The sequence below is a fragment of the Patiria miniata genome, unplaced genomic scaffold, assembly GCF_015706575.1.
Source record: "Patiria miniata isolate m_02_andy unplaced genomic scaffold, ASM1570657v1 HiC_scaffold_23, whole genome shotgun sequence".
NCBI lineage: Eukaryota > Metazoa > Echinodermata > Asteroidea > Valvatida > Asterinidae > Patiria > Patiria miniata.
In genome coordinates, this window is record NW_024037062.1 from 6040133 (window position 1) to 6057023 (window position 16891).

The window sequence follows — 16891 nt, forward strand, 5'->3', positions numbered from 1 at the left end:
TAGATAACAAGGGGGAAAATACAATGATGACTGAATTGTAAGCACCTGCTAACGCGCACGGCTACCTGTGCTTGTTGATATGAAGGTCAACATTTCCATTCACATCAGCATCAACAATAAAAAGCCGGATTGTTTACGAGACTGTGTACTATAAATGCAGGACTCATGCCATTTCGTTGGCAGTTGAGGCAAAACAAACTGGATGAAGCAGTTATCAAGCGAACAGACTTGACTGCATGGAGTAATCAGTGCATTTATCGAATCTACATAGCGGTAAGTGGAATTTTGGGCTTTGCTGTGATGTCAATAGAGCAAGTTCTTATTCTCCACCGTATGTGATGATTATTTTTCTTCAGAAATTGAGCAGAAGCCAAAAGGTGAAACAATCGCTCTAAACTACGTACTTAAATTACGTTTAAACTTTCAGTGTCCCTAAAACAAGTTAGAAAACATGATTCCGTTCAATATTATAATGCACCGAACGATAAATTCATTGGTCACTGATATGGCGTTCATCAATTGAACTGACACCACTTTCCATTGATTGAAGCCTTCAATATCCTAAACTACAGATATTATTTCGCTTCTCCCATGTACCCCTGTCTATCGCAAACAAATTCTCTATCTTCACTATCCATGTATTTATCTATTATATCCATGTACAATTCAAACGAAATGACCCTAAAACCGCTTCGTCCAAAAAATGTGATTTCGAAAATCACCGTCACAATTGTCTTCAAACATCACCAGCGATACAAATCTCAGTTTAAAAGTTAAAAATATTCAACAAAGTCCTTTTGAAGGCCCGTTTTTTTAAAAAAAATAGGTGGATTCTATAAATCATATTGTTTGCTTTACCGGGGTTGTTAATAAAGATACTGTGCACTACAGTTGTTGAAACAAGAATTCTGTGTCATTTTGTGTTGTTCCAATCAATCAGAATACACAATAAACTTTTTTTTTTGGACGAAACAGTGTTTTAGGGTCATTGCGTTTAATTGCCGATATTCTTTGAACGGATTGAGCAATTTCAGTATTTTTCATCTAAAAGTAGCGTATGAAATTGGCTTTCGAGTCATTATTATGTTTAGTGCTACATTTTTGTTTTTAATATGAAATATAATTGTTGGGGTTTGGGTTCCGATTTTTTGACTCACCTGTATGTAATTAGTTTTTTTTTAAACATGCATAATGTAAGCCTAAACACGTATAAATCAATCGAATACAGTCTGGTGTCCCGTACACGATACACGACTCAAAAGTTATAATGCACGCACTAAACGTGTTGTTTACTGTTGTCATGACACTACCCTCTTGACACGATTACCCACAATCACAATCACCATCACCATCGACCGTGAATATTTTGGCAGTATTTATCAATCAAGGTCAATTTTCGTAAGAGCGAGGGCAGGGTCTCGCACAAAGCAGTCGATTCGACTCTAGCTGAACCAATTGCTTTGTATATATTTTTTTTTACAATGCATGGATATGATCCAGGTTTATGTTAACAAATGCGGAAAGGCTGTAACGTGGATTTCCAGAAGTATTCATTGGTGGAAAACAGTGAGGGGAATCTCAGTAAAGATGACGCACAGTCAAAGTGTGCCAAATATTAAGGCAAAAACCAGCCAAAGAATTTTTTTTATTAAACAGGGTGAGTAAAAAAAAAACGGTGTGCTTTCTTTCAGCAAAACGAAAACAATTTTGTGATCCGTGGACAGAAGTTCAAAATGGTGGTTGTGTTTAAAATTCAGTAACTTAAAAAGTACATGAGTGATTCGAATGATTTTTGTACTAAATGAAAGCTTATTAATTGGGCCTTTATATCCTATATTTTGAAAGTGCTACACGCAGAACTTCACTTTTTTTACTCACCCTGTAATGTCTGTGGTACACACTTATTTTCGAGTCACCAAGCATCGAGTCCGAGTCCGAGTCACGTGCAGATCGAGTCCGAGTCCGAGATATCCCGAGTCACAAATTTAGGGCAAGTCCGAATCCGAGTCACGAGTAGCAAAGATCCAATCCGAGTCTGAATCACGAGTCACCTTCAATATTTATAAATGGGGAATAAAATTTCGACACGGCAGCGCAGTAGCACGACGTTTGCAACCGCGCCGTGCTACTGCCGTATAACACACCCTGTCGAGCTAAAGTCTTCTGCCGGGGTCGTATCATAAGTCCGACGCCTCATAGGTCCGACGCCTCATAAGTCCGAAATATCTGATGAGGCGTCGGACCTATGAAGCATACAATTTATTTATTCCGCTCAAAGTTGCCAAGATGGGAAGGTCCAAATGACAAGAAAATGGAAACATTTGTGCGGACCATATAATTCACGCTTCTGTGGTCAACCCTCGACTATATGTACACTTCTAGTTTAAACCCATTATATTTTTATAATAAGTCAAGACTATAAATAGTTTGATCATTATTTCGTCTGTTATTGAATTACTGGCCTTTGAAAAAAAAAAATGCATTATCAAAATGACAATCATAAATAGAATGGACGAATAACTCACGAAATCAAATGAAACTCACCCAATCACATACGTCTGAGAATATATTCCAAAGTAGGGCCTAATGTCCAAATACAATTTTGTCCTGTGGTGATTGAGACGGTCATATTCCGAAATATCAACGTAAACAAGGTGCTTTTGATTGAATGGGCAATGGCATGTGATTCCACAAATCAAAGAGCTCTATGCACGCGTGCTTGCCAACTTTTTCTTGTGGTTGTTAAAACTCCTCAGATCAATCCCGCAAAATGATTGAGGAAAAATGTACTGTGCATGTGATGAAAGGAACAGTCAAGAGGTGTGGACCCGTCCGTGGTGTTAACAATAGCATCTTGTTGGGATGCAAGCACAGGGCCGAGTGAATTCGTAAATTAAGAATCAACACTTGCGAGTGTATTCTTCGACTTAACCATTGCGTCAAAAGAAGTCTTGGCATTAACAGTGAGTGGGGATGAAAAGATTTCGGAAAAATGTTGCAACCTGACGCCACTTCCGCGATTGTGTACAAAGTCTATGGAGAGTCAAGACAATTTTTTTAAGTATTCCCTAACAAAATTGGAAATGTTTCTCAGTCCCAGATTCATGTCTTATCGTCATTTTTGCAATGAATGACTGAATGACCTTCATTGAGATGATTATATGAAGAAAAAAGTGGCGTCAGGTTGCAACATTTTTCCTGGCTCCTTCCGTCGATATATGGATAGTTCACACGATGATTTCTTTCTGACTCGAAGTAGGTTTTGCAGTGACAGTGGAGAATTTGAGAGTGAAGATGCATTGGTAATTCGGATGGAAAGTTTTCACGCATTTGGTCCTGTTAATGCTCATTTTATGGAGAACAATTGTCCGACTTTACTAAAGATTCTTCGTTCCGAATCCACACTTTGTGACCAGCGTAACAGATTCGTAGTTCCGAATCCACACTTTTAACAATAGTGTGACGTCATAGCAATGGTTTAAAGTGTATGAATCCACACCTATTTACAAATGTGGTAAACCAGGGATCTTTTTTACATGCTATTGTTGCTCGAGGAAACTGGGTTAAGTCGGAGAATAGACTCGGAACTGTAGATTCGTGCTAAGAATGGACGAGGCGAATTAGCACGAATCTACAGCCCCGTCCATTCTCAGTCTCAATACATTATCACTTATTATTACAGTGTGAGTGGATGCCTGCAGAGAGTCATGGGTAATGGCTGCGTTCGAGTCAGTCCTGATGGATATACAATTCACATCAAGACGGGAGACCACAAGGTACGTCTTTTAAAATTCGTCAGCGTCTGCTTTCCCGTTTCTCAAACGACCGTCTCTAGGGGTAACAAGGAACTTTATGCCCCATGAAATTATTTGGTGCGCTACGAACTACATAAAAAATGTAAACCGTAACCAAACATCACTTGTATAAATAACAGAGGATGCTTCAAAAGCCATAAATTAACGTCTATGAGTTTAGGGGTACAAAAAGTTTACTCGCCGGAACTTTAAAACAAAAATGTTTTGTCTTTTACTGATGTGACGGTATGAGCCACATCCTCGATTAGCGTTAAGGCATGTGATTGGCAAAAATCAATTAAAAATAGGTGTATTGTTTATCTATTATAGAGTTGGTAAGACAAGTAATCTTAGGTAATAAACACACTCGCCCTGAAAAGCAATGAGAAGCTTGTGATTATATGTGACCCGTCATACCATCAAATGAACACAAAGTGGAACCTCGCACAAATGAAATATTTTTATTTCTGGATGCTGCAGAACAAAAGTTAAGTTGTCATAGTATAACATTTGAAATACTGAGTTTGGTAAAAGAATTAAAGTCCGCCAACGAAATTGATTCAGTTGTTTAAGAAAAATTTGAAAAATGGCATTTATAGTTCCCGCTGTTGTATTACAGTCAATGAAATAATGAAACTGGATGAAATTCTGTCTTTAAGACGTTTTATCAAAACAAAAGTGGGAAAAGGAGGGCAGGACTTTGCAGATAGATTTAGGTCGACCTAAAAACAAAAGGAGCGATCACCCCTTTAAATGTTAGTTTTTCGTCATGGTAGTGCAAAATGGCTATTTATGAGTTTTTGTTTATGTTGTGGTGAATAAGACGGGCCACATAATACAGTTTCATCTAGCCGTCACTGAACTGGACAACACCGTGCAAGGACAAGCATTGACACACATGTAAATGTACATGTGTATTTGTAGGCAAGTGCATGTAAGCCTACATGTACATGCATTTGGTCTTTAATGACAAATCAATTTTTTTAAATCGAAAATAGGGGTGGGTGGGTGGGTCAAAAAAAATTAGGAAAACAATCAAAATTTAAAAGCATTGAACATTTTGAATGGCCCCTAATTATATTTATATATAATTAATTTAATATAGCTCTATGATCGGAATGCAGACATTATTGAGAAGGCTTGAAGTTCTTCCAGATGAAAACATGAGAAGAATATATATAATTTTGTATGTCATGCCTTTGCATCCCTTTCAGGGCTCAGGAACGGATTCTTCGGTCAACATGAGCATGTATAACTCATCCGGGTCATCACCTGAAGTCAAGATCAACTGTAACTGGAAGGATGACCTCGAGAAGGGAAGCCTAGACACATTTCACCTGAAGAGCGCGGGTATCACTGAAGCGGTTGAAGGCATCGAGATCAGGCTGTCCGAAGGAATCTTTTGTCAGAATTGGTGAGTTCTACGAGCAAAAAAAATAAAAAAGGGAAACGAGTTATTTTTACATGCTCTGAAACATTTATAGTTATGTAACTTTTCCTGACTGAACCGGAATGAAAAATGATTGGTTTATTTTGGCATTTTTTTCAAGCTTCACCAAAAAAAGACCATTTGAAAAAAAAATGCACTTTTTTTTCACTGTGTGCCTTGTAGACATAATGTGTTGCTGTGGTGTCATTCTTAGCACCCACGTTACAAGACACGGATTCTCGGAACAATTTCTAAATCAAAGCGAAGCTCCGGCAACACAACAGTTTGTGCACAACGTTTTCTCATTCACTCATAACTGTGCGTTACCTCTGCATCAATTAACGAGGTTGTGGAATGCTCGAAGACATTTCCGTCATTTTTCGGGTATATGTAGCCTAAGGTGTGATGAAATAAAAACGACTATTGTTTCTGTCATAAAAATGAATACAAAAGGTACTTTTGAGAGCTGTTTTTCAGGTCCTGTTTCGACCCGATCGTGCAATTTGTGTAAAAGTCGTCGTTGCGGGCAGCAAACAAAACATAAATAAACAGGACTCCCTATGCAGCATAGTATATTATAAAAACGAGTCCTGTTTATTATGTCACGATTTACTATGTTTTGTTTGCTGCCCCCAACGACGACTTTTACACAAATTGCACGTTCGGGTCGAAACAGGACCTGAAAAACAGCTTCCAAAAAGTACCTTTTGTATTCATTTCATGACAGAAACAATAGTCGTTTTTATTTCATCACACCTTAGGCTACATATACCCGAAAAATGACGGAAATGTCTTCGAGCATTCCACAACCTCTTTAAAAAGAAAACGACCATTGCGAGAGTAGGAATCAATGTGCTCCTACAGTTGTAATTGTAAGTGACACTGAAGCATCTTCAATTTGCGTCAATCTAAAACAACAAACAGGTTTGTGGAAACCATCGACATCAAGTTCCAAGACTCACCGGCTGACAGGAGTAGTGTCTTCCCCCTCCATCGATGGATCAAAGAAGGCGAGACTTTATGCGCCGTCAGGAATGATTCCACCTTACCCCAACAAGAGACCAATCGGAAGCAGAGACTTGATGAACTAGCCCGGAAGAAGGAGACTTATCAGTTGGAGAGGAAGTTCAACGGTGACTTGGCAATCGCACAGGTATACAACGACTCGATCGCCTTTCTTGAGCAAATGAGCTTGAGCAATTTGCTGGATACACATATCACATTTATCGAATCAATGTAGTTATTGTACTTCTATCTAACTATTAACGATGATTCATAAATACCTAAGACAGTTTACCCATTCCTATTGATCGAGAGCCTGTCACGTGGCCGGTCTTAAACGGATGATAAAGACACGGCTGGCAGTCTTGAAGACTTTTCCAGCGTCACATGAAATTTGGACTCCTATGAAATCTAGTGCCTTTTACCGGTTTATTGGTTGAACGTTAATAACGACCCTCACGTAGGCGCGCATGCGCAATGTACTACCAGTGAGTCAGTATTTCATAGTCCAAATTTCACAACGCACTCGCCACGCCTATTTACATAAAAGGAGTTGTTTACGTCTTACTCGCGAGCTGAACACTCCATTCTATAGCCGGAGGGCTGATTCGAAAAAACATGAAGCGAAATTTTTTAACAAAATCGTTCGACATGTACATTTTTGACTTGTTTTGACCTTTGGACCGAAACAGTTCTGATTTTTTGGCCTTCCGCTCGGGTAATTATCAGCTTTTAGACTCCAACCGGTATTAAACATAGTGTTTAACACCTCCCAAGCACACATTTTATTCCCTTATTAAAATGTGATTTTGAATAAAAGCAACATATAAACCTAAACTTAAATAAATAACTATTGACTTAAGTATGTTTGTGGCGCCAGCATGGCGTCTTTTCAGATCCCCACGCTCTAAAAACCTCTGGGTCAGATTGACCCGGAATCTTAATTCAAGTTTGGTCAGTCTATTTCCAGGTCAAAAATGACACTATTTCGGGTCGAAAATACCTTTTTTTGGTCGTTATGACCCAGAGTGTGATTTGTTTTTACCCTGAAAAGGATTGAGCAAATTTGGCTTCAGATATCGGGACATTCTGACTCAGGAGTTTTTAGAGGCATGGACGCATTTGCTCAAAAAGATGGCCGTCTACATTCCCCGATGAAAAGGGAATGGTTAAAAAGTAAAGACAACTTGACAAATTCCATTAGTTTTACTCAAACTTATTGAAAGTGTTAAAGTTTAAGTCAGATGAGAGCGTGTCTTGAAACATCTGGAGGGGCTCATTATGAATAATGGAAGGATTCAAACGGCAACAAGAAGAATGAACAATGGAAAATGAAGGAATAGCACAACGGGTGAAGCTTCTCTGCTAGGTTCTCTATCAAGATTTTAAGAAGCAAAAGTACTGGAAATAAATGAATGTTTCTTGGAAAACCAGAGAGCCTTCCGTAGAAGAGAAATAATCTTGCAACGACCAGCTGATTCCTGGAAAGTTACATCGTTCATGTAGTTAAGAGCCTTTTTATAACAGAAGGCTGACATAAACGAATAAAGATGAACATTTGAAAATGTCTTTTTCAAACTTGGAGGATTTTTAACCTTAAAGTTGATTGTTTCTTCACCACTGCGCAGGTTGTAAAGTTGCCGGACGAACAAGAGTTTTCGAACAAATATTTCGTAAGTCAGATTAGCTTTGTATTTGATCAGAAGTAAATCGCGCGAGTAAAATGCATGAAAATTGACGTCGCTGTGAGACAATTTGAAGTGAAAACCACATTATGCACTTATGTCATGGTAATTTATGTATTCCAACTCCTAACCACAGTTTGATGTTCTTGCTAAACGTGCCGTTATCTTCAAAATTGACAACATTGCAACCCACCTAACAACGGATAGATGGAAGTCGTTGGATGATATAATTAACGTGTACAACGACACCTTGCCCATACCATACGTAAGATTAACAGTATTTTTGAGAAAACAATTTTTTTTTAAAACAGTCATATCACGAAAGCAATAGAACAGAATAAAGCTGTTTCTTCATTTTCTTTTCTGGAATTTTGGAAAGTTATTATAACACTAGAGATTGTTCCAAGTATTGTGTTAAGATGGTAGTTTCGTTCCTAGATAGTTTCACTATGTTATAATCATTCCATTCTACTTCAAGATACAGTATTACAAAGATTGAAGGAATGTCCACTCGTTTTTTCGATTGAATTTGATTCGTTGAACCTTATTGTTATGAATGAGCACTTTCTTATGTTTTTGTTTAACAAAAATACTTGTTGCTTTCAGGGCGTTCAGAACTGGCGGAGTGACGAAGCGTTTGCCAGCCAAAGGTTGACCGGTTGCAACCCTTGTCAAATTCGCCTCTGTACGGATATCCCAGCAAAGTAGGCAGATTTTTAAAGATACTTCCGAGCCAAAGATACAATTCATAAAGTCCGAAGTTAATGTTGCTGAAGTATCGCAGAGTGTAACAGTGCACCTATACGATGCGGAAAATGATAACATAATTGTGTACGAAATAAAGAGTAAACATTTTTTTGCATATAAGGCATAAATTACGCAGCAATGGCAAATAAATGAAACTTTGAGACTCAAATGAGATGTATAAACATAGTGAGATTTATTGACAAGAAAGTAAGGCAACTGTATCCTTCCATTGTTTTAGCCATCAAACAACTCACTGAGGGTGGCAGTTAGGTGAATCAATGCAACTGTGGTTTCGTGATGTCGGCAACACTACAACTAGCAACTAGAATCTATAGGTAGCATGTTTTAAGTCATTCCATTTTGTTCTACACCATTCCCGTTTTGTAGCTTGGCAGTAACGGATGAGATGCTACAGCCACAGATTGAAGGTCTCAGCATCCAGGAAGCGATCCAAAGCAAGAGACTATTCATCGTGGACTACAGCGTCTTGAGAGACATCAAAACCACCGATAACAGAATTGTGAGGTTTGATGTCTTTGGAACAATGCATTTAACTAAGGAGACTTATTATTAAATTATTCGGACAATGAAAGAAAGTATGAAGAGAACTCTGTCAGTTTGTTTCACTTTTATTGAGTTTTTATATATTTTTTGTTAAGCGATTATTGTTACCATCAGGTGTGTGCACCAATTGCACTCTTTTTCGTCAACAAAGCCAAAACGCTGATGCCTGTTGCCATCCAACTCTTCCAAGAACCTTCAACAGACAACCCTGTAAGTTTCATAATGAAACAATATATCAGTTTAGACTCAAACCCATCATGGCCTCTACTTGTGACGTTATGTGTCACGGTTAGATTTAATTTTTAGAGAGAAGAGGAACAATGTTATAAGCTTTACAAATCCTTCATATTATGGTTTAGCATTTTCATAGCTGTTCTTATGGACTTTGAATTTGCCCTTCTACCTTTGCTCATCAGCATATTAGATTTTTTTCTCTTAACGAAATCTCACTTAGTGTTTTTTTATTGAAACAAACTTTTTGTTTCTATTTTGGACATTTTCAACTTACACAGAATGTTAAATTTGGGTTGTTTCTGCGCTAACGCACAAAAGATACGCGTGAACAACTGTCGGGCCGCAGATAATTCGAAACTTGTAGAATAAAAATTTTGTAAGTAAACGTCGGTTAATTTTTTTTGCGATGTCTCAGTCACCAGAGAATAACAATTGTATGGCTAGAAAAAAACACACACATTTATTTGCAACAAACTCTATTTTTCGGGGTTAAACTTAAAAAAAAGACGAGAGAGCAACGTTAAAGCATTGCCAAAGATGATTGATGTTAGGAAAATTGAAACAATTAGGCAGGCAATAAAGACCTAAACCACATTGTAACCTGCGCCTTAGAAGGTGAAGGCGAAGAGGTTAACTCTAAGCCAAGCCGCCCCTCCTGGTTCTCTCCATTTGTCAGGTATTTCTGCCAACTGACCCGGAGTACACGTGGATGTTAGCCAAGATGTGGTTCAACAACGCCGATGGCGCAGTGCATGAGTCAGTAGCTCATCTTGGCTTCACTCATCTGATCTGTGAGACAATGGCTGTTGCTGCTAATCGCTGCCTCTCCCCGTCTCATCCTATCTTCAAGCTTCTGGCACCTCACTTCCTCTATGTCATGGCTATCAACAGGTTTGCGATTATTCTATAAGCATGACACAGCAGAGATACCACAGATTGTAAATCACAAATAAGTTGAAAACGAAACATCAATATACATAAATCACTGTACAAAAGAACAGGACATGACAACTGAAAACCAGTCTTCCTTTAGTGATTACTGAAAGATCAAAGACGCTAAGTCTATATCAAAAGATTGTCAAAACTGAAGAGTTGAATACCTTATACTGGCAACATTTGTTTTTAGACTTTCAAAAATGACGTAAAAAAAAATAATTGTGGCAAGATTGGTTTGAGACTGATTAATTTCATTGAGATCTCCGGTTAAAACCTGTCATTTTATTTAGCCCTTTAAATCCTCTTAGTATGACAACTTGTATAGTGCAAGATTCTGATTTGAAACTGTGACTTATATTAGACCTACTGCGACAAAAACAATTAAGATGAACTGCAGTGAACACCACATACTAAAGTAATGTGTGATGAATTAGAATATCTTAAAGATTTCCTAAAAGTGCTTTTATTAATTAAATTAATTAAACAGTTTTGCCTTAGTGACACTGATCGACCCTGGCGGTCTTGTAGACCAGAATATCAACGCTGGCAGTCAAGGATTCGTCGAACTCATCCAAAGAGTTTTTCCCGAGTGGCGCCTTGACATTGAGGGCAGTCTTCTCGAAGATCTGCGCAACCGCGGGGTAGAGGACCCGGATGTGTTGCCTGGTTACCACTACAGGGATGACGCCATGTTGCTGCACGGCGCCATCAAGCGGTACGTGGATTTTGTGGTGAACAAACGATACGGTAAGTCTATTATTATTATGGATCTTCCCACATAGTACCATCGTGTCAGTTGGAAATAATTAACCCTACAGGAAAGTCTAAGAACAACAACCATATAGTTTACAATTGTCAAAATGGACAAACATTAGAACCACTCATCAGTTTCTGCACAAGCATAAACATTTTCCAACAAAATTACTGATGCATATCCTGGACAACTTGCGTTATTAAAAACAAGCTCAATCAGATTTTGGAAGCTGACGGCCAGCGAATGCGTGTTCACCATATTTTGACTTCGACCCCATAGCTGTAGATCAGATAAAGAAGTCACCATGGAAATGTTTTAATGTTTGGCAAAGGCCAACATGTTGACAGCGCTACTTTTGTCATTTGACCTTTTTAAAAATAATTTGACCTGTTTCGGCCTTTGACCCCAGAACTGTAGATCAGACGAAAAAGTCACCAAGGACATTTTTTAACATGTTGACAGCGCTACTTTTGTCATTTGAGCTTATTTGAGCTTATTTGAAATTTGACATTATTTTGACCTTAACCCATGGTGAACTTTGAACTCAGTTTAATCATGTGATATGTTGGGGCTGGCTACTGATACTTCTGACAAATTTTGGTTGGAATCAGTCAAAATATGTAGGAGCAATAGACAATGTGAACGTTTGTTACTAATACTGACTAGCTAACTAACCTACGAACTAACGGAGAGACATGAGTACTTGTAGAGCTGATATCCGCAGCTAAAAACCCACACATTTCTTTACTTATTTGAATATTATCTTTTTATTAAATAAAGCATAACACTTTTGATACTAATTTATCTTGTTATGTAGACACGCCTAAGCTTCTTAGTGGAGACAATGAAATACAAGAGTTCGCCCAAACCCTCGTTCAACCCATCGAAGACGGAGGTTGCGGAATAAAGGTATACTTCAACGATCTATGTCAACAGATAATCAATTCACTGCTTGTCAATATAACTGATCAGCCCTGCAAGTATACTCTATTTAGAACATTTTAACAGCATTTTCCATAGGAGATGAATTTTATGTGGATGCTGCACTTATCCCATGAAAACCACTGAATTATATTATGTAGTTTTGTGTATTGTTGTGCTGTGTAGTGTATTGTTGTGTTGTCTTGCGTTGTATTCTGTTCTGTTTTTTTATATTATGTTGTTTTGTCATCTGTTGTGTGGTGTTGTACCCTGCTCTGTTCTTTTGGTGTTTCGTTGTGTTGTGATCTGTTGTTTTCGGTTGTGTACTGTTGTGTTCTTTTGGCTTGTGTGTTGTGTTCTGTTATTTTCTGTTGTGCTCTCCAACTTTCTTGTGTTGTGTCCTAATGTGTTTTATTCTCTTTTGTTGTGTTTGCTGTGTTGTGTTGTATTGTATTTTGCGTTGTTGTGTTGTGTTCGGCTGTGATGTCTAACGATGTGTTGTGTTGTTGTCTTGAGCTGCGTTGCATTGTATTGTGTTGCGTTTGTGTTGTGTTCTTTGGTGTTGTGTTGTGTTGTGTTGTGTTGTGCTCTGTTCCGTTGTTTTGTTTTCTGAAGTGCTGTGCTGTGTTTAATACTGCTGTATATGTACACATGTACCTGTATTGTATTTCACTGTACATGTAGTAGATTGCATTGTATTCTGTTGTGTTCAGTAATGTTGTGTTGTGTTGTGTTCCGTTGTGTTAAGTTATTTTGAAGTGTCTGTTTAAACGTGTGCTTTCTTTTGGAAGCATGGTGGCTCTCTCCTATCCAAAACCCCTTTGAGAAAGCATACTTCTAAGCAACGCGTAACTTCATTATGTTTGATGCTCTTCTGAATCGTCTTTTGAAAGATTTTTGATTATGATTATATTATTTATACGACTTCAGCAGTGTAAATACAAAACAAATATATATCGAAGACTAATCAAAAAACGAGAAATACAGAAAATAACGTAGACAATGGCAACTTAACCAGCATGTCGGACAGCAGTATGTCTTCTTGAAAAAGACTGATTAAAGAATGTAAGAGTGGAACATGCACGTATGAGAAATCAAACTTTGGAAGGACACAATAAACCTGCCTTTTCACAATCAGAAATATATAAACATGTATCATATTGTTTGAAGGGAGTCGCAGGAAACGGCAAGTTTAGCACCAATGACCAGCTGATAGACGTCGCGACTTCGATCATCTTCATCGGTAGCGTTCAGCACGCCGCCGTCAATTTCAACCAATATGACGAGTATGCTTTCCCACCCAATTCGCCTCTGTGGATGAACGGAAAACCACCTAAAGATAAGGTTGGCCTCATTGTCATTGAGTTAAGGTGTGAAGTCAGGGCCAAATTCTGCAACCTGTTAAGTAGGAAGCATATATTGCTATTTAGGCATATTAGTATTCAATGAAAACATCGTCTCAGATCCATTTGCATGCGCAATGCACCACATCTTATTTTGGCTGTTGAATTTTTTTTGCTGACCCATACGTTCTCTTCTTTGCAATTCAAACAATTGGAAGCAGTTTAACATTGACTACCAGAACATGATTGGTTTTCTTGGTTTTTCCAGCATCAAGCCCTAACCGAGAAACAAGGCAGTTTAACGTTATTTGCTATAACATTCGAATCCTCCAAATCCATTTTTTCTGAAAATTGCAGCAAAATCAAATGTTGTACATTCCCTTTAAGTTAAGATTTAAACATTCTTTAAATGTAAATGATGACTCTTGTGTGAACGAATGCCTCGGTTTTCAATTGTGCATTTGTAGCACCTAAGGACAACGTATTCATACCTTATGCCCCAAACGGAATAGTTTATGTAGAATTGACTTCGTATATCTTACGTATTGCAGATATCTCGGAGAGACATTTTCTTTTATTTAGTAGCGAAAAGTGCGTAAAACCCAGCAGCGGCGATAACCTAGTCCATTCTTCCATTAACTGTCTTACTTTTATTGTAAAAGTATATTTTGTTTTTATGCCTTACAGACTCCACTCACCGAGCAGGATATCCTAGATAATCTGCCACATAAGGAGCGCACTTTAGAGATCATGTCGTTCGTAAAAATCCTCAGCGAGAGAGCGACACTGCGACTCGGTAACTTCGAGAAAACCTACCAGTCAGACCCAGTGGGCAAGGAGGCTGTAGACAGGTATGTTATATTTAAGTCCTGGTGCCAAATTTAAGTTTCCAGACTCATCGATTTATCTGGTTGATTTCACCCTCTGCCGCCGTGGAGGCCTTAACACGCCAGCCAGGGATGAGCAGAGTTGTGGTCGAGTCCTTTTTCCGAGTACCGTGTACTTAGGGTAGAGTACGAGTACGGGTACTTCCGAGTACAGGGACGGGTGTCCGAGTACGAGTATTTGTACTTCCGGTTACGAGTACGAGTTCTTGTATTCCGAGTACGGGTACCTCAGTTTCCGAATATGGCAATACGGCAAATGGTTCATTGTGCGTAATTGGCCCAGGCCCAGTCAGACCATTAAACAGACCCACACAAAGAAAAATCAGGAAACTTCGATTTCTCCCCAAACCAATCAACCATTTCAAACTGAAAGTATCAATGAAATAAGGCAGTGGTAATTAAGTCAAGCTATACCATTTTCTTTTCGAATACTGCTATTCGAGTACGAGTACTTTGATGATCGAGTACAATTTCGTCATGTCGAGTACCAGTACTTTGCAACCCGAGTACGAGTACCGTCATTTCGAGTACGTCTACTTTGACATTCGAGTACGAGTACGAGTAATAAAATAAAAAGTACTCGAGTAATACTCGAGTACGAGTAAACGAGTACTACAACATTGGGGATGAGACGGGGTATATCTGCGAAAACAAATCGAGATCCAGTCCTGGATCGACTAGTCCCTAATCCTGGCTCCAATTTACTCTAAACCTGTTTTGTATTCATTAGCGATGGTAATGTGGCAGTCTTGATCTTTTTTGTTTCAAGTTCCTAAAGTCGCGGCCATCCAATAAATAATAGACTTGCTTAACTTATGATCAGTTCGTTCTATACTAAATTGATGAGTATTTCTTAATTTTTTTATATTTTTTTTTGCAGATTTCAAAAAGACTTGCGTTCCATTGAGAAAACCATACAGTCACGTGATGCCAAGCGGAGAATTCGATACCCATATCTGAATCCGCAAGAAATTCCGAATGCTATCAGTATCTAACTTTGTGTGATAGCGTGACCGGCGTGAGTTGGTCAAAAGCAAACTGAAAGAGTTTTTAACACGTTACATAAATGTTTTCTCAATACAATTATATAATTATGCTCACGCCCATCACTAAACCAAACGCCACTCGAGGTGTGGGCTTCAGAGGAAAGTGTGGAAGGACCAGCTGCTCACAGTGAAACAAGACAAGATGATCCAATTTCTTCACAGTATGAATGGGCAATTTCAACGTTATGAAAGACAGTTTAATGTCCGCAACCATGAAAGCTAATTAACCATGAAATAGAATTAATGACTTAGCGAAATGATCCAAAACTGTAATCTCCTTGGTCATTAATAGATAATGGATGTAGAAGTTACATTGAAAATACACTTTGAGGTTTATTCACTGAGCTCTTCAAGGATCGATTACGGACATTACGCTTGAATTGCCCAAATCTTGCATTGCCGAAACGTTTTGCATGCTTTTATTTTGTAACTTTTAATTTAGCAACTGCAGTGTGATATTTAATTATGTTATTAAAAAGACGCAGTTTATTTCAATGTATCTCAACGTATTATAATCGTTTTACTCAAATAAAAGGATAAGTGCGTGTATAATAGCAGTCTTTACTTCCTAAAACCAATCTAGGATTATTTTATTTATATGGAATCCACAACTACAGAATAATAACTTGATTAACACCGAGGTACCAGCTTATAGGAAACAAACTGACCAATATTAATATTGGATTAAGTAATTTCCTACTACAGAGTTAAATAAGACACTGTAACTTCAATTTATATCAAAGTTTTGCATGTCCAAAAAACATAGTTTGATCATTGTTTTACTGACATATAAGTATGAGTGCATGTATATTAGCAGTTCTATCTAAGATCCGTCTGGATTTAGTATGGATCTACAGTTAGATAAATAATAACTTAATTAACAGCGAGGCACCAATCTAAGGAAACAATTGACCAATGTCAACATATTGGAATCTAAAAAATATTGCATTGAGCATACGTCTATTAAAGAGTTAAAACGTAAAGTTACTCTTGTCGCTGTTAAGTTTGTTTTACAATTTTTTTTAAACAAGTCCAAATGGAATTTGTGTTTTCTCAAAGGACCGCCATCTCGTGTATTAATGTTGAACAAACGGTGAAATTCATTTATTTGACCATCACCCGACAATAACAAAGAGCAATCGCAGGGGAAAATGAATGACGTCATTATGTTGCTTTGTTTAATCGACATTGTTTGTACGGTTCTGGTGGTTGAAATAAATATGGCAAACAGCATGATGGCTATAACTTCTTGGCTTCCGTTAATTCTTTTTGCGTTGTGGCTATCACTTCTTGGCTTCCGTTAATTCTTTTTGCGTTGTGGCTATCACTTCTTGGCTTCCGTTAATTCTTTTTGCGTTAATCTCTCACATGAGCTCTTGAAAAAAACCCCAATGTTTTGGAATTTCTGTTGGGTTCATATTATCAACTTTAAATAGTCTATTGTAAAATAAATATCACATACCCATTTTGGATAGTAAATTAAGGGAGAAAAAAACCCGAAAACGTATAATTTGTAATTTTTAAAAAAGTTCACATGCCTCTGTAGCAG

General features: G+C 37.9%; 1 protein-coding gene across 1 annotated transcript; it reads left to right on the forward strand.

Annotated features, from left to right (window-relative positions):
• The first annotated feature begins 33 nt into the window (after positions 1 to 33).
• Positions 34 to 16587, forward strand: LOC119731264 (allene oxide synthase-lipoxygenase protein-like). The gene is made up of 15 exons (XM_038204397.1): positions 34 to 273; positions 3683 to 3776; positions 5009 to 5208; positions 6148 to 6376; positions 7854 to 7898; positions 8047 to 8175; positions 8517 to 8614; positions 9045 to 9177; positions 9336 to 9431; positions 10132 to 10346; positions 10879 to 11138; positions 11963 to 12054; positions 13237 to 13410; positions 14097 to 14260; positions 15177 to 16587. The coding sequence occupies exons 2-15, from the start codon at positions 3708 to 3710 to the stop codon at positions 15289 to 15291; spliced, it is 2019 nt and encodes a 672-aa protein (XP_038060325.1). The 5' UTR covers positions 34 to 273; positions 3683 to 3707; the 3' UTR covers positions 15292 to 16587.
• Positions 16588 to 16891: the final 304 nt, after the last annotated feature.

Coding starts and splice junctions, on each gene's coding strand:
- LOC119731264 (XM_038204397.1), top strand. CDS start 3,708: ATGGGTAATGGCTGCGTTCGAGTCAGTCCTGATGGATATACAATTCAC. Junction 9,178..9,335: donor AAACCACCGATAACAGAATT/GTGAGGTTTGAT, acceptor TGTTACCATCAG/GTGTGTGCACCAATTGCACT. Junction 10,347..10,878: donor TATGTCATGGCTATCAACAG/GTTTGCGATTAT, acceptor TTAATTAAACAG/TTTTGCCTTAGTGACACTGA.